The 27,442-nt window shown below is 36.2% G+C and overlaps 1 protein-coding gene across 1 annotated transcript in view; it reads right to left on the reverse strand.

Annotated features, from left to right (window-relative positions):
* The window catches only part of CDH12 (cadherin 12), a 417,439-nt gene that overhangs the window by 104,772 nt on the left and 285,225 nt on the right, over window positions 1-27,442 (reverse strand). Inside the window, exon 4 of the mRNA XM_005422574.3 lies at window positions 18,887-19,181. Coding sequence (XP_005422631.1) covers window positions 18,887-19,181 — 295 coding nt within the window. The remainder of the gene's footprint in view (window positions 1-18,886; window positions 19,182-27,442) is intronic.

The following is a 27,442-nucleotide window of genomic DNA, read 5'->3' on the forward strand; positions in this document are numbered from 1 at the left end:
GGTCCTGATGATTCTCCAGGGCAACACCATATGTACTTCAAAACATAAGCAAAGATTTGTGAAACAAGAAAATTCTACATCAGTGTGGTTCCCCAGATGAAAAATAGACAAGAAAGGAAAATGAAATTTCTGCTCACAAGCTAAAGATCTGCTTAATGAAAGGGACCAGTAGCAAAAGAAAATAGATGTCATATTACCTAGGTGTGACATGACATTTCCCCTTGTACCAATGTAAAAGAAAGGCATAATGAGCATCTTCCTAAAAAAAGAACCCAACAAGTGTATGAAAAAAAGCATCTTTAAAGATCATTAGTCTTTCCTATGGCCTCTGGCTGGAAAAAAAGAAAAAAAGAACAGCACTGAATGTTGTATATCACCACTGCATTAAAGTACAGGTGAGAAAATGTGCCTTAAGATAAAACTCTCAGCCAATGCCTGACATTATATTTTTTCCCGGTATCTTAAATTCTTCTAGCAGAATATTCCTCTGTATTCTTCATTTAGTGAGCATGTAATCAGTGGATCATCTGCTAGTCTACATACAGAATGGACACACTACACAAAAGTAGTTTAAAAGCTGCATGCTTTATATCTAAAGTATTTCAATATGCTTGAAATTAGGTTTAAGATTAAATGATACACTGTTTTGCAGATTTGGGGCATAACATCTGTAGGACTGCTTGGGAATTTACTCAAAAGTAGAACTAATTTACAAATACAGTGGAAAAACATTCAGAACTGATGTGAACATCTGTAGAAATAAAAGATCATGAGAATTCATCAGCCTAGTCAATAATACAATTTTCATAACTTTTTCAGTTGTATTTTCAGAATATACTGCTTTATGGAGTACTCCTCTTGATTTTAAAAGAGCTAGTCTCACAAAATTCTCTGTATCAGAAGATTCTAGTCCTTCTAAAACAAAGGTGAGATTTTTCAGAAGAGGGGAATTTTTTTCCACTCATAGGTAAATAACAAAAACAGTGTATTTACTAATATGTCTCATGTTGAACTAGAAAAACAAAACATGAAATAGCAAACAAAATAAATAAACAGGGTTAATATGGGAGTTCAGGTTTGCCTCCATGTCTCATATTGCAGTACTACTTCATTGTCAGAAGGGAGTCCCTAAATAGAGATGGGAGATTAGGGGGGGAAAAACACTGAGGAGAAAAATGAGGTTTTGAGATGCTCAGATACATAAATCTACCTAAGATCTTGAGTTATCTATTTTTGCATGTGGGAATGAAGTTGCAGATCTTCAACTCTGAGATTGTTTTACCTTAAAACTGAAATTCTGTCCATTTTTCTTTTGAATTAAAATACCTGAAAATTTTCATGGACAATATTAACTAATCCCACTACAATATTTGGTGTTCTGCAAATTGGAATGCAGTGTTGACTGTGTATAGTTCAGGTATCTATGGAAAAAAATCAGACAACCAGGGGCTGCATTTTTTCCCCCATATTAGAGAAATAATTCAATATGGCACTTTATTTGTCTAGTTTGGATAAGAGATAGTACAATATGGGTGAGCATACAGTACAGATCATATTTTTAAAGCTCTTATCTTCCTGACAATAAAAATGAAGGTATTTCTAACAGTGAAAACTGTATTTTACTTTTTATCAGATAAACTTTATGACAGGGATTATGTATTTGTTAGCACAATGTGTGAAGAGAAAAACAAGTGTGTGTGAACTGTGAAACTGACCCCAGTCACCAGGGATGGCTGCCATGGTCCTGTACATACATCTGCCAATCACCACCTGAGGGAGCAGAAATGTGCTGGAGACAGATGTGTGCACAATATCAGAAATATAGGGGCTCATTTACTCTGGGCTATGTCAAAGAAAACATCCAAAACTGTTAATTTTTGCCTCATTATTTGAGTATGTAAAAGGCAGCATCACCACTCAGAAAGCCTGCAAGAGAGTTTCACTCCACATCTACACAATCCTCACCAATGCAGTAACCCTACCCTAGCACAGAAATAGTGTATGCTCAAAACATCTCACTTTCCCAGATGTTTAGTCAGAGGACTTCTGTCAGCAGGAGCTCAGCACTGAAACCCACCTGCAGGAAGGCTTCAAGATGTCTTTTTCTGGGATTTCTCCTGGCTTCATCCTCACTGTCCTGAAGTCTCCCTGCCACCCAGGGTGGCCCATCCTTCTCCCTTCCCTGTTATTTGAGTGTTGTAAAAAGCTTATACTGATCAAACAGTAGCAGTAGAAGTTATTCTCTCTTCATGGAGGATTATCCCTGGGTAAAATGACAAATACCAGGACAAGTCAGGACTTCCACTCATGAATCCTATTGCATTGTTCCATGGCCCAAATATCTCACGTAAGCTCAGACTTGGATTCATCTAAAATGTGAATGAAAGCCTGATTGCAAGCTTTAAGAGTGCAACTACTCAGCACACCACTGTCATTTAAAGAAAACAAAGGTACTGAAGCCAGTGAGATCCAAAAATTATATTTTAAAGTAAGTAATTGGGATTTATTATTGAAATAATTGAAGGATATATGGTAATACAATACACAGTTTAATTTCCTTTCTCCATGGTCATTCCTTCATCATGTTCTTCTGTTCCTTATTGATAACCCAAAATTCAGGTGCATTACTGGTAATTAGACAGTTCTGAGGAAAAATCTAAATTTTGCCGTAAAATGTAAGCAGAAAACATTTGTTTGCCTTCCTCTGCTGCCACTGCACTATGGACTGACAAATCTTTGTTACAAGACTTACAATTCTTCTTTGAGAAGACTTTCTCTTATTTGGAAGTTCTGAGCCACCACCTCTACATCATAACCTTCTCCTGATGTGATTCAAGTAGCTACATATACACTTTCCAAATGTTTCGCTGGTAGTCTGTTAGTTTTATAAATAAATGTGTTGAAAAATGATGATTTCTTCATTAAAATACCTGGACTTTGGAAAAAAAGGACTAAAATCAAACAATGATGCTTAACTGTCTCTGTAGGAAGGGTGCAGTATTCTTTTATAATTTTAACTTTAACCCTTATATCATATTTCATGGCTTCTTTAATGCCACAATTTTATTTCAATGCATTATGTTCTTTAAACAAGACACAAGACAAAAAAAGACCAGAACAACACACACATATATTGTGACCATACTTAAATGCATAAATGTAAGTATTTCAATATTTGTATAGCAGAGATAGGATACAGGAAATTCTAGTTAAGGGTGATACAAACAGGCCTGACTCTGTATTTCACAAGGTTAAAATGATTAATATAGAAACTCTACAATTCTTACCAGATAGAAGTTTAAATCATTTACTCATTAGAGTTATTCTAAGCCTACTCTGGGATTTTTCCCCTCGATTTGCATTTCTCTCTCTATTTTGATGATCAAAATCAGTTGTCTCTGGAGATCAGATAAAAAGCAATGCTTAAGTTGGCACCATTGGCCAAAAAAAAAAAAAAACAAAAAAGGAAGAAAAAAAAATCAAACAATTAAAGGTAATTAAAATGTTAAAATGGTAAAGGCAGAGCATATCTGACTGTTGTGTTGTCTCGGCTGATATGCAGTCTGATGCTTCTTAGGTGAGGATTCTATTCTAGAAATTTGCCTTTTTATTCCACTCCCCAATATTTTTATGTTTATTCATGAATTCTAAAACCTGCAAGGTAAGCAAGTCCTGATATTCATAAAATTTTGAACTTACAAAATACCAGAGCTAAAATTAAATGCACCTAAATATGGCCTAGATATCCATAAAAACAGAGTTCTACATTTCAGAGGAAAATATTTGCTCAACATTTGTCGTGTTAAAATTTTAGAGATGAATCTACATCTATTAAAAATCAAACCTAGGTCTACATATTGACTATATAAAATTTTATTGTATTCATTGTTCAAGGAATCTTGTGTTCTCCTTAAAATTTCTAAATAAAATACAATCCAAGTTAATGATTTTTTTTCCAAAGATTGACAGTAGTAAAAATTCAATCCTAATCCCAAATAAAACAAAATAAATTAAGAACAAAAACAAGACCAAAACAAAAAAAAAGACAAAAACAAAACCAAAACCCAGCAAAACAAGCAACCAAATAGAATACAAACAAAAAATTCCAGGTCCTAATTTTAAATAGTTCATGCACAGTCCTTGCTCCATATATAAAAACAGACATCATGATTATCAACTCCCTAAACTAATCCTGCTCATATTTTTTTAATGAGCATTAATATTTTGTCCTATTATTCACCTGCTTTACTAACGTTTTCCTGCTTTTTTCTTTTGTATTCATCAACATTTTTTTCCCCTGACACCTTCACAAATTATTTTAAAAGACATACTGTTTTTAAGGTAATTTCCTCCAGTTCTCTTGCACACACATCCTGTGTGTTTTCTGTCAGTTCTGGTCCCTAATAAGCATTAAGAGTCAAGCTCTGCAATGAATATTTCTTAGTTTTCACCAACTTCAAGACTACATCTATAAAGCAGAGATGTGACATTACATGGTGCTTTTATGCACAACAATACTGAGGGCATGAATCATAAAAACAAGCCACTGCAAATTGCAATAAGCCCAGATGGAGTTTTTTTCTCTTTGGTGTTATTTAGATGCCTAACAAAGAGATCCATACAAGCAAGCTTATTAGTGAAAAGGCGCTATAAGAAATACCAATGAGAAAAGCTGTATCCTAGATATCTTCTTTCTCAGAAATTATTTACTGGGGATAAAAAATTTGAACTCTTTTCTCTGTCAACAGCTTAAAGCAAGTTTATTGTGATAAAATGAAGAAGCAGATGATGTTGCCCCCCTGACTGCTCAGTGGATACATAAGCTACAGATTTTTTTAAGTCATTCTCCTGTTATATGTTGGTTGAATGCATATTTCCTACCTCCTAAGTGAATGCACTCTCAAGAGTATCACTCAAAAAAAAAAAAGAAAAGGGAGGAAGAAGAAAAACTACAAAGACTCTGGTGGTTAAAACATAGGGAGGGGGTATTCAAAAAAAGGAAAGTATTAAATTGGCATCTGCAGCATTTTGTATGACTTTTCCACCTACCTCACTGAGAAATGAAAAATATGTAACCTCTCCTCCAGCCATATTTTGCATGGGATATAACTCTGAACTCTGAAAATGTCACCGACTGGCTTCCGAAAGAGATTTAGGTATATCTACTTTATGATTTCTGACAGTGCTTAGGCATTAATTGGCTTCTAGCTTCTCAGCAGTGTAAAGTTCAGATGCTTCTATGTGCAAGCAGATTGGGGACAGTCTTAGATGACATTTTAGGTACCCACAGAAAAAAAATCATGGACTCTTACTTTTTTTACAGATTCAGGCAGGTGCTAAGATATTTTATGTGGAATAAGACAAATAAATGCATGTGGGTGTCTAAGCCTCAATGGCATGCCCTCACTTACTGTAGTAGTGCTGAATTTGATTTTTGTCTGATCTGATTGTGCTCCAGAGACATTGCTCAAAGTACCAGTCCAAATTTTGAGGACATGTTGACTCATATTTATAATGTAGGTCAGCAAAAGTTAGATGCCTATAGATAAGGGATTCTTGGTATAGCTTGAGGAACTTAGTGATACAGCTCAAGCTATTAAAAGATATTTGGGAGTCTAAAGACTGACTAGGGTTTTCAAAACCATTTATATGCCCTACACTTAGTCATATCAAGGAAAAAAAATACCCACAAGACGCATGTGAAACTCTCAGTGCCAAGTTACCTTTAAAAATCTGTGCTGAGAATGTGCTGATGAAAAGCTTCCATGAACAAGACCCTACAAAAAAGCCTAAAATCACTCCTGTTGATAAAAGCAGTACCGACATGATACACACTGTGTCCACAAGAAGGTCAATACTCAAATCACAGAACGTATTTGCAGTGTGAGAGGTGCAGCCTCATGTAGTCTTTAAATATAGGCAGCCTCATGTAGTCTTTAATATAGGCAGTCTGAGCAACAGCAGCAGTGGAAATGAACCATCAGGACATTCCTGCAAGGTAGCTGGTGAGTTAGTGTCCCAAAGTCTCATGTACTATGCTGCCATAAAACCTGTCCTGTCATCACTGTTACTGTCCCCTTGTGCTAACCAAAGTAAATCGATCAAGGTGGCTAAAATATAAAGCATCCAGAGTGCAGTAGAGGTATTACTGAGCTGCCACAACTCCATCTCTACAGTAAATCAGTAGGATGTGCTGGTGCAGTTCTTATCCTTTATCTTTCCTTTAAATCAGCCATTCAAAGATCTCTTATTGCTGTGCAGTGGCCCAAAGAGAGGATTCCTTCTTTACAGCTTGCCAGTTCAATTACTAGCTTCATATGGATTTTGGAATTTGAGGAGCTGATGCCTTGCTACAATCTTTTGATTCAGGCAGACAGTAACATCTTGGCACCTCTCAGGTCATTTATGTAAGATTTTCTTCAGAAGGAAAAGATAGAATTTGCTTTTGCTTTTTTCTTACAAAGAAAAGCTGATGTGGGAACTGATTATCCAACACTTTATGTAGCAACAATTCCTAGTACAGCAGTGTCAGAATCTGGGTTGTGTGAAATAAAAACATCGGTTTATATTTGTTCATTCACTGCCTCTTCCTCCACAAATGCTGAGTCCCCCCTCCCTTATTCCCTCACCAGTACTGCAAACAAAACTATCAAAAACAGTGCTTTAATATGTCATAGTAAATCTATTTTTGCTACTCAGCCAAGTAAGATTTCTCCCCCCATCCCCGCTATATTAGCAACTGGATGAATTTTGGAAGGCACACAGGATCATCAACTGTTTGAACAACAAGGTGCTATGCCTCACTGAATTATGCTCAGTGATTAATATTGATTTAGGACTTAAAACCTGTGAACAAAGGATTCACTCAGAATCACATGGAAAAATCATGAAAGGATCCCAGGACTTTCAAGCATCTGTTGAAAACTGTCTGAAAGGGTTTGGTTTGTGTTCAGGCATACGGTGATATGGAGTGAAAGCAGCAAGAAAAAGTGGATGAATTTGGAGCTACTGAAGCAGAGAAGTAGCAAGTAGGGCTGATAATTTGAGCATCTGTGTCTGTATCATCTCCTGCAAGACCATAAATTGTAGGCTTGAGCACTTGAACCTGCCCTTCAGGCATCTTTCTCATCTGAATTCTCTCAAGGCTTTTGAAAATATTGATTACTGCTGCCTTATCGCTAAAAGGACAGCAAAAGTAACGGGGCTCAGAAGAAAGCAGTAAGTGATTGAGACATGAAAAGTTTTTCACATAGAACTTTAAAGATTTTATCTGTTTAGTTTAGAAGGGAGACAAAAAGATGTGGCTTGATAGAGATGTATTCAGTAGGTAGGACTATACCTACATCATCTGCTATTGTATACCTTTTATTTTCCAGACTAAAAGTCAAAAATCTTAAAAATAGAGAAAAAATGTTCTGTAGAATGACATGAGCAATTTAGGCAATGCACAGCCACTACACCTAACAAAATGGGGATTAGAAAAATATTTGACATGTATGTGAACCCAAACAACAATCCTTTTTAAGAGATAGAGAAGCAGTAAATTGTGCTTGGGCATACCTTAGTCCCAAATATGTTGTGATATGATAATCTGCCTAAATGTGTATTTAACCTTCTCCCAGGTTCTAGTTCTGGAAATTTACAGATACAAGAGGATAGATAGGTTTCTAAGGTGATGTTTCTACAATATGGGAATCTTAGCTGCATAATTATCTTATGTTTCAGATAAGATGGGATGCTCTTTTAGATCACAACAAGTGATAAAATTGATGCTTTCTGTACTAAGAGTAATAAACACAGATGGAAAATGAAAGATATTATTGAAGAAATTATCTCCAGCTGCAGGCTTCTTGACAAGATTTTTATTAGATTGTCTGTTAGGATTTCTATTATCCCTTACCATTTAGAGTATCTATTCCCAAAGCATCATGCTAGCCTCAGTGGGATGACAAGCAGTCAACAAACTATTCTGAGAGAAAATCATCTGTTGTTAAAAATATGTACCAAGATGTGAATGATTCACTGAAATTACACCTCTGAGAGTTCCAGCAGCAACATTCTCCATCAATCCTGGTGTAGAATGGTGCATCAGGTAATCCCTTGGTTGGAGATCTTCTTGCCTACTTGCTGTTTCCTTGTTCCCTCAAGAACTCCATAGATGTTACTGTACCAGCTGACTTGTACTGATAAATAAGAAGAGTACTGATACCTTGAGTGCTTATGCATTAACACCCTTTAAGGTTTTTATGAAAATAAAAGAACCGTTCTAAGGTTTTGTTAGCAGAAATAATAGCTGTCTTTTTAGCAGTTTCAACCTAAATCAAGTCAAAGGCAGTATTAAAGGCGTCGATTTGTCTCCAGAAGCTCTTGAAGTGAAAGCTGAAGAGTCTATAAAGATTCTCCTCTTCCTCTGCTGTCATTCTTTACTTTCACACCTGCCTGAAGTCAACTCCCCTTCTATTTCCTGTCTTTGCCTCTGTGATCCTCAATGATCTCACATTTACTGCTGGCTTCTGCACAAAGGTGCTCAGACATAACTGGCAAGCAAGGATGTCTAGACAGTGAAATTTTACTTTACTGTGATATTTCAGATAGTTTTGGATTTTCACTTCATCCTGCATCATTTCAGAAAAAAAAAGTAAAATCACACTCCAGAAAACAACACTGGCACTGCCGAGTTTTTAGAGAAGAGAACAGTTTCTTTCATTTCCACTGGTCTTCCTCCTACTTTGTTATGATCTGTTTAGCTTGCAAGCTGAATAGCTTGTCTGGAAAGCATGACAACCTGTCTTGTCATCTACTACATGGAAGAGAAATCAGGGAACAGGCAAACGCACCATGTTCCAAGCTTCAGAGAACTCTGCCTTGTCTAGGGGTTCCAAGCCAGCCGTTTCTTGGCTTGTCAGGGTGATATAAAGAATCCTTCTTTACTAATACAGGAACCACCTGTTTAATTTTTTAGTCCCCAGCTAACCTGCAGGATGGCTCACTAGGCAGTCATCTGGTTTTTCATAAAAAGTTTTGGGAGAATTACATGTTTGCAACTTTCAGTTGTACAGAAACTTAGCAAAATATCTCTTGTGGAAAGGTTTCAGCCAGCTCTGTCAGGATCCTTGTTGAGAAAAGGCTGGAGGGATGGCAGACTCCTTTTCCCACAAGACCTATAAAGGTTGCTTAGTTAGGAAAAACCTACAGTGTGCAGGACAGATATTGGATTGGATTGCCAATCTATGCTGTTCCTTACTACAAACAAGGAGAGCTGTTAAGTACCCAGCACTCATTAAATCCAAGGTTGGCAGACAGATACACCTACTAATTGGCTGACATTCCGTTTAAAGATACTCTTGTATATGCTGTTCCTCAGTCTGCAGATATTTTTAGACCTCTGGTTTATGTAGATTTTCTTCTCCTAAGGTATTATTTTTATCTGCAATGTCTTTGCTGTAGACTTTAGGCCTTACGGGACTCTCTAAACAGAGAATAATTTGTCCTTAACAATATATTTTTGATCAGTGATTTTTCTCTTCGTTCTTGTTAAGCCAAATCCTCATGAACACTTCTCTTATCACTCGAGGCCTTCCTAGGATTACATCTAATTTGCCACACAGAATTTCTGCACACAGAATTAAAGCCTTTAATCATATTTGGTTTAGTGACTCCCATTTGCTTAGTAATCTTGAGAATATTTTGCATTCTCTTTTGCCCTCTTCTAGGGCTGATGATGACTGGATTGATTTACGCAATCCATCAGTGACTGATTTCTTAGACTTCTAAAATTTCTTAGTACAGAATATCAGTCATGTCTGCTTTTATTGTTTTGTTTTACTGCAGAGTAAAACACAAATATGGGTGACTAGAACACTAGATATGCACTCACTTTCCATGCAAAATACCCATTAAAATCCTTTTAAAATTTGGCTTGTTATTATTACCTGCAGTGTTTTTATGAGAAGATGGGTAGGACATGATTACTTGTCATAAATGAAGAGCTGCCTTGTGCCAGTGAAACCTTGCACTTCTTTTTCCTCTGAAAAGTTATAAATAGAACTGAGTGCATAACCAAAAAAAAAAAATAGTTCAGTGGCTGAAAAGCAGCTTTAAACAAAATTTGTATTCATAGTCATGCAGGCAGTAGCTTGAAAAGCAGCTTTTATAAAACATATTTAATGTTTACAGTTGCTCAGTGGCTGAGAAGAGTAATACTTTTAAAATATGTTTAATGTTTAAAACCACTTGGTGGCCAAAAGAACATCTCTTACTGAAAAGCTATTTAAATGTCCAGAGTAATTTTCTGGCAAGAAAAAAAGCAACTTCTTGTTAATTTTTATAATTTACAGCTGATCTGTGGCTACTAAAACAACTATCAATACAACGGGTTTTATGTTTACAGATATTAGGTGCCCACATAAAAACAATTTCAACATTTTTCAATACTACACTTAAATATGTCAATTTCTTTTCCTCATCAACTGTGTAATTAACAAAAGAAACCCAAACACATAATCCCAACAAGTTTAATAAATATATCTTGAACCTAAAGGTGTTTATGCAAACAGCAAGACTGCACTAATAATTATAAATCTTCTTATGTACAAAAAGAACTAATACTCAACACCACTGAAACTACAAACAAAATTTAGAATATAGATTTAGAAATAACCCAATAGCCTAATTTTAATAATTAAATCATTGCTTGGACACCTAAAAAGGTTAGGTTGTATCAAAAGATGCATATGATAAAATATATTATTTGATTTATACTTCTGAACTGCAGTAAAGTCAGTGTGTGGAAACAGTGTGGTTTTAACTGCTGTGACATGGGTTCCTAGTTTTGCCCCCATGCATTTAAACATAATCATATAGAGACTCAAAGAATGGGTAAGGTTGGAGGAGACCACAGTGAGCCATTTGGTCCAGCCTCCCTTCTTGAACAGGGTCATTCCTAGAGCACATTGCACAGGATTGTGTCCAGATGGTTTTTGAGTAAGGGAGACTCCACAACCTCTCTGGGCAATCTGTTTCAGTGCTTGGTCACCTCATGTTCAGGTGGAACTTTCTGTGCATCCATTTCTGCCTGCTGCCTCTTGTCCTACTACCTGACCCCAACAGGAAGAGGCTGGCTCCATCCCCATGACACACCGCTTACCAACATTGATCAGGTGCCTTCTCTGTTTTTTCTTCTCGAGGCTGAGCAGGCTGAGCTCCCTCAATCTTTCCTCATTAGAGAGATGCTCCAGTCCCATAATCTTCTATTTTACCATCCACTGGAACTGCTCCATGTCTCTGTTGAACTGAGGAGCCCTGATCTGGAGACATCACTCCAGCTGTTCCTTCTCAGGAACAGAAACACCTCCCTCAGTCTGCAGGCTTTGCTCTTCCTAATGCACCCCAGGATACCTCTGGCCTTCTTGGCCACAAGAACGCACTTCTGACTCACACACCAGGGTTCCCAGGTCCTTTTCTGCAGAGCTGCTTTCCGCCAGTTCATCCCCATGCTGGTGCATGGGGTTATTTTTCCCCAGTTGCAGGACCCTGCACTTGCCTTTGGTGAATCTCAGGAAGTTCTTTGCCCATCTCTCCATCCTACCAGGGTCCCTCTGAGGGGCTGCATGGCCCTCTGGGGTATTGGCCACTCCTCCCAGCTTTGTACCATCAGTGAACGTGCTGAGGAGGCCTCTGCCCCTTCATCCAAGTCATTGGTGAAAAAGTTAAACAATATTGGACCCAGTATTGAACCTTGGCAGGTGGACCACTAATGACAGGCCTCCAACGAGGACCTGTGCCACTGATTACACCCTCTGGGATCTGCCTTTCAGCCAGTTCTCAATCCACTTCACTGTCCACTTAACTAATTCCCACCTCCTGAGTTTGCCTTTGAGGATTTAAGAGATGAGGTTGAAAGCCTTGCTGAAGTCGTGGTAGAAAATATCCAGCGTAGTCTTAGATATATGTGAGGTAAGAATCAAATGTTTTAAAATGGTTTCAGCGCTAATACTGATATTTTGGGACTGTAAGAACAGCTAGCAGAAAACAGCTATCCAGTGTCTCTTTTAAACATCCAAAACTTCTCAGCTTTGCTGAGAATTTTGCTGTTCACATGTTTGTATAGTCCTGTGTGTCACAGCTTTCATTTTACATAGTGTCCCACCTCACAGCATTTGCCAAATGTCTTAGTTTCGCTGACAATATCCAACAGCCATGGTGTATGAAAGGAAACTCACAGTGTGGCAAAACTCATTATCCTTTAACTAATCCAGTCTTGATTTTCTGCACTATTTTCTCCCTCTCTTTTGCTCCAATTTTTTCTCTGGCTCCACCCTGCCCCATTATTGAAGCTGCTTGATTGCCCAGTGACCTATCATAAAGAAACACTTTTGTTTCAAAAGCTTTCACTGCCTACTTGTAATATTCTCTCAATATCTCAGTGTTGGTTTTTTTTTTAATATGCTTTTTGTTTTGCATTTTATGCAATGTCCTGTATAAATGGAAAAACACTCTGAGAAAAAGCTAAGCAGCCCTAACCTGCCTTCCCATCTGCTCCTTCCTTAAAACTCACTTTCCTACACAGTGGCAAAAAATGTTATTCTGATGATAAGTGTAGTAGATGTATCTTTTCAAAATTGAAACAAAAAGAGAATCAGAAAGATAAGAGCTGTAATTAAAAAAAATTGTAGTTCTCAGTGGGAAACCACTGAACCATCAATTGCAATGGGTTATCTGCCACCTGACATAGCCCCAGGAAAGACTATGGAAAAATAATGATGGAACATGAATTTTTCTGAAACAGAGTCCGAATGACCCAGGGCACCAGGTCTGACCCAAGTGATGGACAAAATTTGTACACTTTAATAAAGTATCAAATTAGAGTACATCTCAATATGATCCTGTAAGCTCAAATTCAGTATGGTTTTGTGAAGGGAAGTTGCTCTTCACTAAACTTATTAAAACTGTTGGGTGCATCAGTGAGTATACAGCTCAAGATTACTGGCATATATTAAGAATATCTAAATTTCAAGAAAACTTTTCAGCAAGGTTCCTAAGCAAAGACTCTTAAAAAAAAAGAAAAAAAAAGGAGTTTAAGTTACAACAGCTTTTCCTGATACAATCCAAATAAAAAGAGATCTAAAACAGTAGGAATAAATTGCCAGTCTTTATATGAGAGAGGGGTTGCCACTGGCATCTCTCTTGGATCTGAACTCATAGGTTGCCAGTAAAAGAGAATATATGAACAGGTGACAGCTTGACAAAATGAAAGCTTTGCTGCAAAGTGCTACAGGGGAATCTTAACATAGCATGAAACTGAGAAAATGGAGCTTCACACGGAGAAACAAAAAGAGGCTTCAGAAAAAGTAACTTATCAGTACTTCTGCAGAGGTGGGTTGTAGCTCCATCACCTATTAACTCTTGATCTTGGGATCACTATGGAAAATCCTCCAAAGTTTTCTTCTCAAAGATTAACAGCAGACAAAAAAAAAAAGGAAAATAATCAATAGGAATAATTCAACAAGGAAAAATGGATAAAAATAAAATATATTCAAGATGTTTGTATCTTGAATGTGACATCCAACTCCCATCATTTTCTCTATGGACTTGATAACACAAGAAAAAAAAACCTGGAGACTAGGCTGGAGCTGGAGGGGCTGCAGACAACGGCTGAAGACAGATTATGCTGTCAGTTATCTGTTCATGAGCATGCATAATGTCATTCAAAAGTACCTCTGGTCTCAATGGATTCCCAAAGTAATATCTTCCGCACAGCCTGGGTAAGCTTTCAGAAACCCTTAAAAATATATCGCCAACAGCTAGGAATCTCTATCAAAGGCAGGCTCATTCAGCCTTTGCTCCAATGCCTCATAGTCCTTCCTTCCCCAGCCCCTGCTCACTGTAAGCTTCAGGCTAAACCCAGGCACAGAGCGCTGATCTGGGCCAAACCAGAGTGCAGGTTATTACCCACTGCTTCACCAGGTTAGTTTTCTACACATTGTAATTCTTGCACATGTAACTACATAGATGGATATATTAAACATATGTTCCATTATATAAGCCAATGTTTAAATAAAAGACAATTAAATATTCACTCCAGAAGGAAAACTGCTAGAAAATTTATAGAGACTATTTTCACACTGACAGTACCATGGGAAGCAAATCCATAAGACTCTTCAGGAAGCTGCTTTGCACCACTGAGGAACACAATAAAAATAACCTGATATCAACTTTCTAGTATCATTGACCATTTTAGTCTGCTATGGTCATCTGGAGTTTGTAGAGTCTAATCAATAAAGAGTTAATGTAGTGGAAAAGTAGGAAATGAAATTGTGTAGGAAAGAACATATGGTCTCTGTATATTATGGAATTGATGGGTTTAGTACAGCCTTAGCTGGTCTATGTATAAGCATAGAAGAATAATGAAAAGACCTTAGAAAACAATTAGGAGACTGTGACAATAGAGGTAATAAATTTGCTGTTAAAATCAGCACATTCAGTGAAAGAAATGCATAGGGAAGCAAATGCATTTCTGTGCATATTTTTATGTATAAATATATAAAAAATATATATAATAATATCTTTCCTTGAATGTGTGCTTAATGCTGCTTTGCCCCCATTCTCAGTCATCTGGACTGATAGCTTTAATAAGGGGATAACCTTGGTTTAAACTCAGCTATATTTGCATGCTTACGTCAACTATATTGCAGCAGAAGCTGGCACAGCTGCCAGAAGCAACAACACAGTTGATTAAACTATACTTAAGGAGAACATGTTGTGCTGTTACAAACTTACAAATGGAGATATTAGGGCACCCTTTTCAGTTCTCATAGATAAATCCACATTTCTGTTTCATTCTATATTTTGGAACCTACATAAAACCAAGAAAATATTTTCAAATAAAGGTATTGATAAAATAATTCAATATCAGAAAATAAAAAAAAAATAAAACCCCACAATCAACATTAGGAGTTCAGCTCTTAAGCTTTTATAAGTCTCTTACTAAGCATAAGATAACAGCATAGCAATCTATGTTCTTAAAATATTAGTTCTGCATTGTAATTTGACTCCATCTGCTGAGTTTTCCTGCAGGGAGTTTAAAATAGTTTGTAAAATATTTTTCAAAAATAATAAATAATAAATAAAATAATTTTCAAATAGTCCTTTAAACTATAAAATCTTCACCATAAAGTATTATGCATCCCATTCATCATGTGAACAATACAATGTCAACTTTGGAGGCACTGATATCTTTCCAGTACAGTGTGGAAGCTGTGCCCACTTTGAAACTATCAGAAGCACTGGAAATCACAGATGGGTACAGCAGCCTGCATGTTACAACAGTTGGTAACCCAAGGGGCTTTTCAAGAGAAGATCTTTCTTGTTTCTGGCTGTGATTGACTTTCCTCTCCATCATACAAGAACAGATTACAGTGCATGTATGGAAAGAGCAAGTCTGGTTGTCCAGTCAAACTTTGACATGAAAGAGGTTTGCATCCCGGCTTGTATTGGGTAAATATTCTTCTACCATTTTTTTCCTTAAGAAAATATTAAGAGCATACGAAGGAATTTGGCTCCTGGTAAGGAAGGTACTGCTAAGTAAAAATAGCAGTCCTAAAACTATTTCTTGAGAAAAAAATGAAAATATATTCAGTACTACTATCCTTTTCAATGAGTGATATTGATTAAAAGGAAAAACAAACCAACACTAGAGTACAGAAACTGTAGAAGAAAATTCAATCTTCACTCAATGTAAATTTGAAATGAAAAAGTAAACTTCCACCTACAACATGCATCGAAAGTAACAAAAGTTCTAAGAAAATCTACTGGGAAAAACAAGGCTATGACGGGTATATCTAAGGAATACCTCTGTGCAGAAAACCAGAACTTGTAAATTCCGTGAATTTTCATTTTTTTGCACTTTTTCCAGTAAAAAATTACCAAGGTCCAGTTGATGTATGATTTTATTATAACACTGTAACTGCAACCCTGATTCCAGAGGTGAATGCTATGGCATTATTTCAGCCATCTCAGATTCAGCAACAGCAATTATTAGGAAGTCTAGGGACATTATAAAACTGAGAACCATGTAGCCATGACAATTTCTAGAAAGTACCATTACTAATAATATTACCAATAACCTTGGGATAAAGTACCAAACTGGGTAAACCTTTGCATGCAAATGTCATGAAACAATAAAAGACTGCAAGTCACTAGTCACAAAAGCTTGTCAGGCTCACATAAGAGACTAGTAAGAGTAAAAAATGTGGTGTTTCAGTGAATTTCCCACAATTTCCCAAGAAATGTGAGCATGAGTGCAGTTTATAATCAATACTGCTGTAAAGCTATAGTAAGCGAAATTTGGAACATTTGGTATTTAAAAAGTAGCAACTAGAAAATGAAAATGTTAAAAAAAAAAAAAGAGAGGAAGAGTTTATCTGGGTTTTTTTCCTAAGCCAAGACAACCATATGCTGCACCAGCTGAAAAATCAAAGTGATTTTCAATGTCAGCCTCAGGCACTGGTAGGTCTAAGCATCTCTAAAGGTGCAACTAAATGGTACTGATGATAGAAAGGAGTAGTTTTAGATCCTCTGAGAAATCAGTGCTTGCATAAGGAAGGAAAAACAGATAAAGAGAACAAGAGAATAGCAAGATCTACATCAGAGAAGGCACGATCTCCTGATGCACTACAGAGGACAAGGCATTTCTGGATATTTTTGCTGCAAGACAACCTAACAGCAAAAATTCTTATCTGCTTTAGTAGCCACTAATTGAAGTTTAGACTGCCATTTAGGGAACTCTTTCCTTGCCTTGCCTTTTCTGATCAATTTTCATCCATATTTTATTTTTTTTTTTAATAGAGGAATAGACATAGTGAACATGACTGAACAAAGAGAACACCAAGAAGATCTATTTTTGCCACGGCATTTACTTCTGTTTTTCTAAAGGAGAAAAAATTTAAAGGCATTTCTTTTAAAATGCTGCATGCATGCCACAGCATGCTCATTTGTATCTAATTTAGTCATGCAACTCCTCATCCATGTAAAAGCTGCCAATATATGGCACACCTTGAAGAGTATTTCATATGAAGTAAAAGCTCTGCTAGCATTTAATCTTCTGCTTCACACACATATTTACGAAAATAACAAAGAAAGATGGGGTAGAACAACAGAGTAAGGGAATGAATGAAGGCACTGTGTTCTGCTGTACTAACACCATCACTGATTTTCATTTTTTCTTTCTGATAAAGTTTTAAACACAATTTCACTACCAACCATACGCTCACTGGTGAGAAATGTTATTCTGAATTTTCCACAGACACAGGTGTCTAAATGTAACAAATGGTTTTCATCTATACATGATACAACTGTAAGTAATATTATTATGCATCGCATTAGGGGTAACCATAATGCACCTGTATTGTGAATCTATAGACAGAGTCCTGTAGGTGACTACAGTGAATGTTTCTCAACCGTTCTATAAGATTAACATGATCATCTCTAAATGTCTACTCATATCACATTTTATCACATTCTATAGCATTCTACGGCTCCTTACCACAAAATTTAAAATAATACCTCATTAATTCTATGTAGTACATAATTTTTGTGTAGACAGCTAGTTACCTCCCAGATTGACTTTAAAAGTATCAATATCTGAGATGCATAGCTGAAGGGGAACAGTATCCCTCTGACACTTCAAAGTCAGAAAACTTCCAAAAGTGTTTACAGCTACCACGAGTATTAAATGGCTGGTACTGGCTTGTGAAGTACTGGGAAAATGCAGTTTAGGAGAGAGAAGGGCAATAAGCTGGAACTAGCACTGGGAAGTTAAATGACTCCCAGCCCAGAACAAATTAATTTCTGGTGCCTGCAGGGAAACCCAAAATGCCATCTGGCAGCAGGACACAAGCGCTGTGCTTATGTTGCAAACACACTGCTCAGGACCACTGCAGAATCAGCCATCAGGAAGAGACCAAAAGGGCCCGTTTAGCCTATTCTCCTGCTCCAAAGCAGGATCGATGCTCTTTATGTCATTCCTGGCAAATATCTATGGTGTTGTGAAAATTCTTCAAGCAAAAACCTATTCCAGTACTTCAGTATCATTACTGCAGTCTACCTTTCTCTGAAAAGAAAATTACTCTGTCCTCTGTACGCTAGGTTTTTGAAAATTTACCATGTTCCCAGGCAATCTTTTTTTTTTTTTTTTTAATTTAGGAGTCTGATGCACTAAAGATTTTTTTGGACATCAGACTTTTGACAACTTGATCCACTCTTGCAGACTCTCATTCTTGCATTGTGACCGAGGCAAGGGCAATAGTTACTCTGAGCATGTGAGCGTGCAGCGTATAACAGGACTTGAATAAAGAATTGCCCCCTAATGCATAATTAGGAGATCATGCAAGTGCTGTAGGAGTTTAAGAGCCACAAAGACAAAGCCATTTAAATGACAAGATGCTTTACAGCAAACAGGCAATCTAATTTTTTCCAGCAAACAGTAAATGTAAACTAGGAAGAGAGGGGAATGCACCACATCATGTGACATAACAGGTTTGGGGTTAGAGAACCCCTGGACCTTAGCATACCTTCCTTGAATATCTTTTTTTTTTAACTCATCCTACCCTCAGAAACTTAACATCACGGGTACTCATATTGCAACTTATATTCATAAGTTTCTGAATAAGCAAACAAAGCTGGAGAATAAGTTTCTGAATAAGCAAACAAAGCTAAAACAAAACTGTAATCTGTATACATCTAGGCCCAGAATATTAAAAACATTTCTAATAATAAGTTTTAGAAGTTGTTTTTTTTTTAATTTCATCCCTCTCTCAGCAAGAAAAGTACACTGAGGCAATTAAGTAATACACAATTAGTTATCAAAGATTTACAGGTTCTTACTCACCCACTGGAGACATTTCTGGGACACTGGCAACGTAAGGCCCATCCAGGAACTTTGGCTCATTATCATTAATGTCCTGCACTTTGATGATGAACTCTGATTCAGGCTCTAGTGGTTTCTTGGTGTCAACATCCACAGCCTGAGCCCGGAGTGTGTAGAAAGGTTTTTCTTCTCGATCTAGGCTCCTTATGGCATGAATGTCTCCCGTGGTCTCATCAATGGTAAAAACTGTGCCAGCACCATCTCCTGAAAGGGTATATTTAACACTGCCAACTCCCTTGTCCAAGTCAGAATGAAGCTGGAGAAGAAAAAGAAGAACAAAAGAGAGGACAAAAACATTAATGGCTTTTCTTAGGCTACACAGCAATTTTTTTTAATGTAATAAAAGACTTTGGAGGAACCAATTTCTTAAGTCCGTAACTGCCTCTAAGTGCATGGAAAACTTGTGGGTAGTATGTTATGCAAGACTTTTACTCCTATCTAGTACAGCACAGACTTGCTGCAGTTCAGTAACTAAAACTGCAATGAAGCAGGGCTTCACATTTGTTATAAACTGAAATTTAAGACCAAGTATGTAAAATCACCTGTAGCCACATTAAACAAATGTGAGATGACATGAGAGAGTGTCAAAAGCTTTCATAGGCATTTGGCTTTAGAGAAGGAAAAGGGAAATAACTAATTATTTCAAGAGCAAGAACTTGATGGCATCCTAAACGCAAAGTCAAACTTGGTTAAAAAAAAGAAAATATACACCTCATGATTACAGTAAATGCTAAACAGAACTAATACTGCCCTTTACACAAATACTTGATCCCTTACTTTTGTCTTTTCTGAGATAATCGCACTGCAGACTGTGAATATAGGAGTTTCTTGCTCATTTTGAAAGAGTACAGAACTCAATATTTTCTGCCTTAAATACCAATATACACTTTTTTTTCTGGCTATTACTCTGATGAATCTCAAGGTATAATTTAAAAATAAAATAAAAAAACTTGAATTTAACTTCTTGGATGTTTTTGTCCCTTTAATCAGTGTCTATCCTACAATAAAGTGGCCTTAAACATTATTTTAAATAGAGGGTTCTTTTAAATCCAGCTACAGTATGATGAACTTCTTTCTCAGATGCCTTTACCTGCTCCATACCCATCCTTTAAATACATCTAAAAGCTTTGAAAAGACACTCAAGGTTACATCACTGATGCTGAAATAGCTTTAAACATATTCGTCGACTTTTCCCATCTAATGAGGATTAAAAACGTCTTCTGTAATGGCCACTGGTCAGAATGGAGTTTTCAAGAGTGAATTCTCTTAAGCTGAATTGTAAAGGGATTATGGATATAGACTTTATTTACATGATGGACTGCCCAAGGTGAAACACAATAGAGGAAACATGGGATATGAAAGGAGATTATGTAGAAAATGAATTACTGAGAAACTAAATGGTTTTTGGTAATGGGGCAAGAAGCTAAGCTACAGAAAAGGAGTTAAAGGCAATTACTAACATTTATAGCTATTGACTTGAAATTGAAAATAGGTCCTTGTGACTGCGGAAGAGGTCGTGGTTTGTGGCACAGAGCGAACACAAGCTTAGTCTCTTCTTTGTCTACTTTTTCATCTCATCATTCTTGCTCAGTGAATATATTAATTTCTGATCTTTCATCTAGCTGCCCCCCACATGTGATTTTAAATTATGTCTCCAGTCCAAACTAAAGTATTTTGCTTCCAAGGTGTTAAATATTTCCTTGCTTGCAAAATGAAAAGATAATGTAGTCTGAGATAATTAATGTCAATTTTCTTCCTCCTTATTTTAATTTAAATGGCTCAAAACTTCCTGCTGTTTCATTACACTCTGCTTAGTAAAAACTTGGTATTTTCCTTCCATTATCATTTAGAGGCTTACAGACACACATCAAGAGAAAAAAAGAATCAAAATGATGATGAGAAAGGTTGAAGAAAAAAATATTAGAACTTTTTAGAGGGAACCAGAAAACCGTTTTAGTAGTATCGCTATATTAAATAAAATTTTCTGGGCTTCATTGTGAAGACAACCTTGATGCATACTCCTGGAAGTCATAATATCACAGAGCAAAATAATGCAATTATGAGACAGGAATTTGTAAACAGGGAAGCATGACAAGATTACTCCCATCTTCTGTTATTGGATTTGGCACTAAAGCTGAGATGGTTGAGTGTGTTTCTGATTGTCAGCTGTAGGTTTTGTGTTCAACTAGTAACAAATCAGGCTGTATTGCATGTCTTATCTGAGCCCTTGGATTATGCTAGAGAGAATCAATTATAGTTGCTTTTCCTAGCTGAAGAAAAAGCAGGGATAGCAAGGGCTCCCAAAACAATGGAAGACTGAAATACAAAGACTACACTAAACACAGGCTTTTTTTCCCAAATGTATTGGAGAAAAAAAGGTTTACAACTGATAGGAATAGCAATTCTACAGTTGAAGATGTATTCACTGGGCTTCACAAGTATCACTCAGCTAGTACAACCTAGGAACCATTCTACCTTTTTAAGCAGAACTGCAATGCTCTGCATTAGCTGGGATGTGTCACGTTGTATTTATTCACCAAATCTGCTGATTTTGTCATAAGTTTCCTAGATGACATTGCAGGGCAACGCGCAAATGCATGCTTATTTGTAACCCACACCAAGCTATGCAATTGGTGGGTTAATTCAACATTACACAGTGTCAAATTACTGCAGGGGAAAAGCTGATTGATTAATTTAAAATTAACTAAATTCTCCAACAATAAAGGGAATGCAAAACTTATATTCAGATGCAAGGATGAAGAGCAAGAAGCTAGCGTTAGCTGGACTTACACAACACAAGGAAATAATCCTGACTTTCAATGCCTGAAATTTTCCAGAAAACAGTTTAAGCTAAAGAATAAGCACTTGCTACTGTGTCTTGATTTATGTGCTACAAGCTGTATTGCACTGGAAGAAAAGACATTTATTTTTTTGTGCTGAAAAACAGAAGATTTGTGAGAGACTAGTTTTTCTGACACTTTGTCCACGGCAATTTTGGGTTTCTATCCCATTTCACCTTCTTGCTCACAATTATTTTCTAATTCTTGGTCTTCCATTATTTCAGTAAAATTAAAGGGCAAGAGAACAAGTGCTCAGATATTACCTACTTCCCTCTCCACAAGGTGTTTACATTCCAGAATCACCTGAATTTACGGCAACAAGGTTGTACAAATGATTGTATTCACACAGGTTGTCTTAATTTTATGCTTTCTCTATAAATCTTGAATATTAAAAATGCAGCAGAGACTTGGAAATATGAGGGATTCATTTCTATCTTTGTTGAAATCTACACTTGTATTCTACACACAGTTTAGTGTCAGATCTTTGGGCAAATCTACCCCAAGTGTAAAACTAATAATTTCTTGCAGCAAAACTCTGTTAGTGCAGAAATTCATGAATATTTTTCCATGATGGCAGAAAAAGGCATATCATTCCATAATTCTTGCTAATATGTACAAACAATAACACATATGGCAAAGGAAATGACTGATTAAAAAATTATGAATAATAAGATGGAGACTATTGTAAAATACATTGCATAAATCTATGCAGAAATTATGGCAGTGTTTTTGAATCATATCCAGTACCAGATGCCAGACTAAGTCAGTCTACAAATCCATGTGATCTAGCAATCTGCTTCAGCCTGTAATATGCTGAATGCTAGTTTGCTTCAAAGAGGATGAAAAGTTGATAACAACTCTCTATTGGCACATCTGGGAGAAATTATTTATTCAAATCTTCTGACAGTTTCTAGCAAGAAGTATGATTGTTTGTATTTTAGCAATAAATTAAGATCTTACTGCTTCAATAACTCAATGTTATCAGCTCTGTGTCACTTCAAGAATTCACACACCTGCACAGATAATTTCAAACCACATCAAAGACCAGTAAATGCATTAAATAGTGTACTTCAAGAATGGGTCTACACTCCTAAGTAAATTGAGCATTGCAGGAGTATAGATCAGATGTATTTGTTCCTCAGTGTCCTGTGGTGCTGATTTTCCCTTCAGTATCCTATTAATCTGATCCTCAACTGTTCACTTTCTCTTTCCTTAAATACTTCTATGACTTTTATTAATACAATAATTTTGAAAGTCAAATATGTAAATTCACATACATAAGTAAAGAAATTGGAAGCAAAAGAAGCTTAAAAAATTTCAAAATAATCTACTTTAGAATGAAGCAATCACTATATCCCCACAAACCATGCCAGAACAAGGGCTATGACATCTGCCAGGATTGCTGTGATCTTAATTTCACAGCAATGCAGACATTGAAAAGTGGTTTTATGAGTTGACAACTTCCCTTTCCGCATTTCCCAAACGTCCAGGAATGTTTAAAACCCTTAAACTGATATATTTACCCTATGATACACTCTGAGATTCTACGTCTTATTCCACTGCCAATTCCACAGGCTGGAAAAGAAAAATATCACTGTCCCATTTATTAGTTACTAGTAAACCAGTTGCTTATCTGGTCTAAAAAAATGGTAAATGTTCCAGGCTATTAACCATTCCTTGCCTGCACAACAGTGTTAATTATACATCCCACATTTGTATCTTTACATCATTTTTCTTTATGCAATATATTTTAGGACTTTCTCCACTATATTCTCTTCCTGCATCTACTTCCAGGTATCACCATTCATTCTGTAGCCACCAGATCCTGTACTTTCTTGGGTAAGATGTGCAAAGAAAACTGTTTGAGAAACCAGAACATCCATTCAGCTCCCATATTACCTAAGACTGAAAATACAGAATGATGGCCTGAACTGAGGAAAGGAAAAAAAGGCCACTTTTGTGCAGTTAACACAGACCCAAGCAGACCTATTCTGGCAGATCTCTACTGAAAAAGTGTGTGTTGGAACAAGGATACCCACTACAAGAGAGGAGGGTGTAAATGAGTCTGGAGACTTTCTATTTGGAAGGTTGCCCTTTTAAAATATAATTTTTCTACACATATTTTCTCTTGGTAAGAGCTCTGTGGTCTACACAGATTGCAAAGCTTCTTTTAAAAACTGAAAATTAGAATCTAATGTACTGCTTTCACACAAATGTACTTATTTCTTCCATCTAAAAATACATAAACCTTGAAAATTTTCCTAAGAGTCAAAGGGGTATGGGGGTGTCAGAGACTTTAATTCAGGACATGGAAAAATAAAACAAAACAAAACAAAACAAAACAAAACAAAACAAAACAAAACAAACAAACAAACAAACAAACAAACAAAAACACAAAAAAACCACCACCACCACCAAGAACAACAACAAAACCAACAAAAAAACCCCCAAAAAACCCCAAAACAAAACAGTGTAATTGTTGTTAATCAAATCCAATAAAAGAGCTTTTTTTTCTTTCGCTCTCCATCGCGCACACACACACACCACTGCAGAGGATATTTAGGGACAAGGTCAAAGCTGCTCACAACACAATCAGTGCAAATGTTTCCCGATCCTAAAAGTTTGGATTACCTAGGGCATCTTCTAAATAATAAGTTAACATGCATTAGTCATGCAGACTAAAGCTTGTGTTGAGAGGAGTTAGGACACTACTGCAAATGGGTCAGATGAATGACAACAGGTATATGGAAACAAAGAGCAACTAAAATCACAGAATCAGAGAATCCTTGAGGATAAAAAAGACCTTTAAGATAGCTGAGTCCAACTGCAAAATGATGAAGTAAAAGAAAGGTGAACAAAAGGAGAAAAGAATGATTTTTGTAAAGGTCATTTGGAAAAGAACAATTTTCAAAGCTGAAAATTGTTTGTACTAGGAAGAGGTGTTTTTTACTAGCTTTGTAGAGGCCTTTTATAAGAGACTTCTATCTGTGAGACAGCTTTCTGAGCACTCTGAGAATTTCAAACAATAATTAATAATAATATAATATAATTAAATAATTAAAAATGTCAATTAAAGGATTAGTATGTGTGTGTGTGCATGTGTGTGTACACATATATTTCATCCCATTTTAAAAATATTATTTGAATTAGTAAGCTGTGCATCTTATCATGATGAATAATTTTCTTTGTGTTGTTATTTTTCTTCTTTTTTATGTTTAGTAAAATATCTGCTTCCAAGAATTGACATTCTTCTGACTAATTATTGAAAAAATAGTAATAAACAACATGGTTCTGCATTTTGAAATATCCTCTTGTTCAAATTAGATTAGAATACAACCTTATTCAAAAGCAATTAAGTAAAAAAAGAATTTATACTCTTTTTTTATTGATTCTTATTTCACAAATAAAGCTGAGCTTTATTAAAATTAAAACAGTTGTTATCCAATTAAATAAAACATTATCTCCTTCTGTCATGGGGATTTTGTGTAAGCACACTAAGTCAGAACAGACTTTTTCAATAATGAGTGTGGTTGTCAGGTAGTAAGATGATGGCAAATGAGTCATTAGAAAGGACTAAAAAGAGTACCTGACCTTCGCAGTTGAGATGGATCTTCTTCTTTACCAACATCATGCACTTGAGGGGTTTGGGATTGTTATTTTTCTAATTCTTCTGTACATGAATATTTTTGTTGCATTATGTGGAATTTAATAGCAACATTTCTATAATCACAGTGAAAAAACTCCCAATATACCTTTGATGGAATGCCATATATGTAAAAATATTGGTCAATGAAAAATGCTATCACTAGTGAAACACTAAAAGAATAAAAACTTCTCAATAATGTCATTATATCATTTAATTATACAAGTAATTATACATGTAACTTACAAGTTGCATAAATTTCTTATTATTATTTCTGCATCACCATTTCAGCTGGAGCTGATGCATATAGAAACACAGTGCTTTGCTCTGCCCTTTTCAACTTTAATGCAAGAAGCAACATAAAATGTAAGCTTTAAAATTAAATTATTCTTACTGATCTCATATAACTCCATGTTACAGTGTGCTCTGTGTACACATGTTGCTAGGTTTCAGTTCAGTTGTGTTGAATGTCATTTTAGAGAAATGTTCTGCAGAATGGTGACAGCTGATATGAACTTCAATCTGTTGAGGTCTCTGGATATAGTCATTGTCAAGTAACAGCATAATCACAGGTTCCAACAACAAATTCCAGTATTGGCCGTTAGACAGCAAAAGGAGACAAAATTTGAGGAAATTTATCAACTTCCAATTTCTTCCTTATCCAGCGCAATTTTATATATCCTTCCGAAGGATTATGAGCTACAATGCAGTGTGCAGCTGCTGATGACAGCTCAGTGTAAAGATTCTATCATATTATTAAATTTTTATAATTTTAGACTTTTTCAAAGTATTTTACAGGACCTGAGGAGGGGATTGAAATTGCAACCCTCACAATCCAAAACCCTTAATGCGTCACATGGGAAAAGTGAGGTTGTGCCATGTATCCTCATAGATAGATGCAGAATTTCTTTCCACTACTGTGCACCCAAAATCTGTGGTAAATAATCTTCTGGGTTGAAGGAGCCTGTGGAAGACATCTCCTGTTACTAATGAATGCATTGAGTTGGCACCAGTAGGCCTGGTTTGATCTGCACCTGTGAAAACACTGCTACTCCCTCTGTACCTGTGCCTGGCTGGAGTCCCTCTGGTTAAGTCAGAGGATAATGTTGATATCCAAAAGTTGGAAATGAGGGAAGGGAATTTGCCACAAACAGGGCTCTGGGGAAAAAATTCATCCCAGATTTAGGCAGGAGATATTTGTATTCCTCTTCAAGACAACACTTATTCACTGATTCCAATAACTAAATGAAGAAAAAACAGCATGACAATCAAATTCTGACTCTTGCTATTTAATTGTGAAAGATCATCAAAATGTTCAATGGCATTACTGTAATCAATTAAAATTGTAAGTATGAAGGGGTGGTGATCTTTTGAGGTAGTGATTGCAGTATTTCTTTTTTGAAAGAGGAATCACTATCTGAATATCAAAAAGAACTGCATCTCTCTAGATAATACATACTGACAGTAATACATTATTTTGCATTGTCTTGCCTGCTGTATCTCTTCTGCAACAAATATAAAAAATCAGTGAATGAAAATATTAATTATGCTATATGAATAAATACAATAAAAATAGACACTAGAGACTTAAGAAGTCTTTATGTGAATTTTTTTAAAATCTAAACCGAAATTTCTAAGACACCTGTTAAAGGAGAGTTTATAATTTCTAATGGCTGTCTACTTATGTTTATGAAGATAGTCTCTCTGCAGATCACCAGATAACCACTGCTCATAAATCTGAGAACAAGCAGGAACTTTGCACTGCAGTGTCACTGAAAAAAAGCCATTGGCAAGGTTATCAATTTTCAGTTTAGAATGATGTCTTTATGCTCCTGAAATGACAAAATCTGTTTTCTTCCTAGGGTGTGTGAATGTGATCCAGTTTCTGTAGAATTATAGTCAATAGATCTCTTAAGCTGCAAGGTATAAAATCCTGGTTAGTTACTTGGACTTTTCTATGCATAATAAATACCATTATCATCAGAGGACACATGTTTTATTCCTCATCTCACCTAATAGTTATGACATTATGGA

This window comes from Geospiza fortis, unplaced genomic scaffold (genome assembly GCF_000277835.1).
Source record: "Geospiza fortis unplaced genomic scaffold, GeoFor_1.0 scaffold281, whole genome shotgun sequence".
NCBI lineage: Eukaryota > Metazoa > Chordata > Aves > Passeriformes > Thraupidae > Geospiza > Geospiza fortis.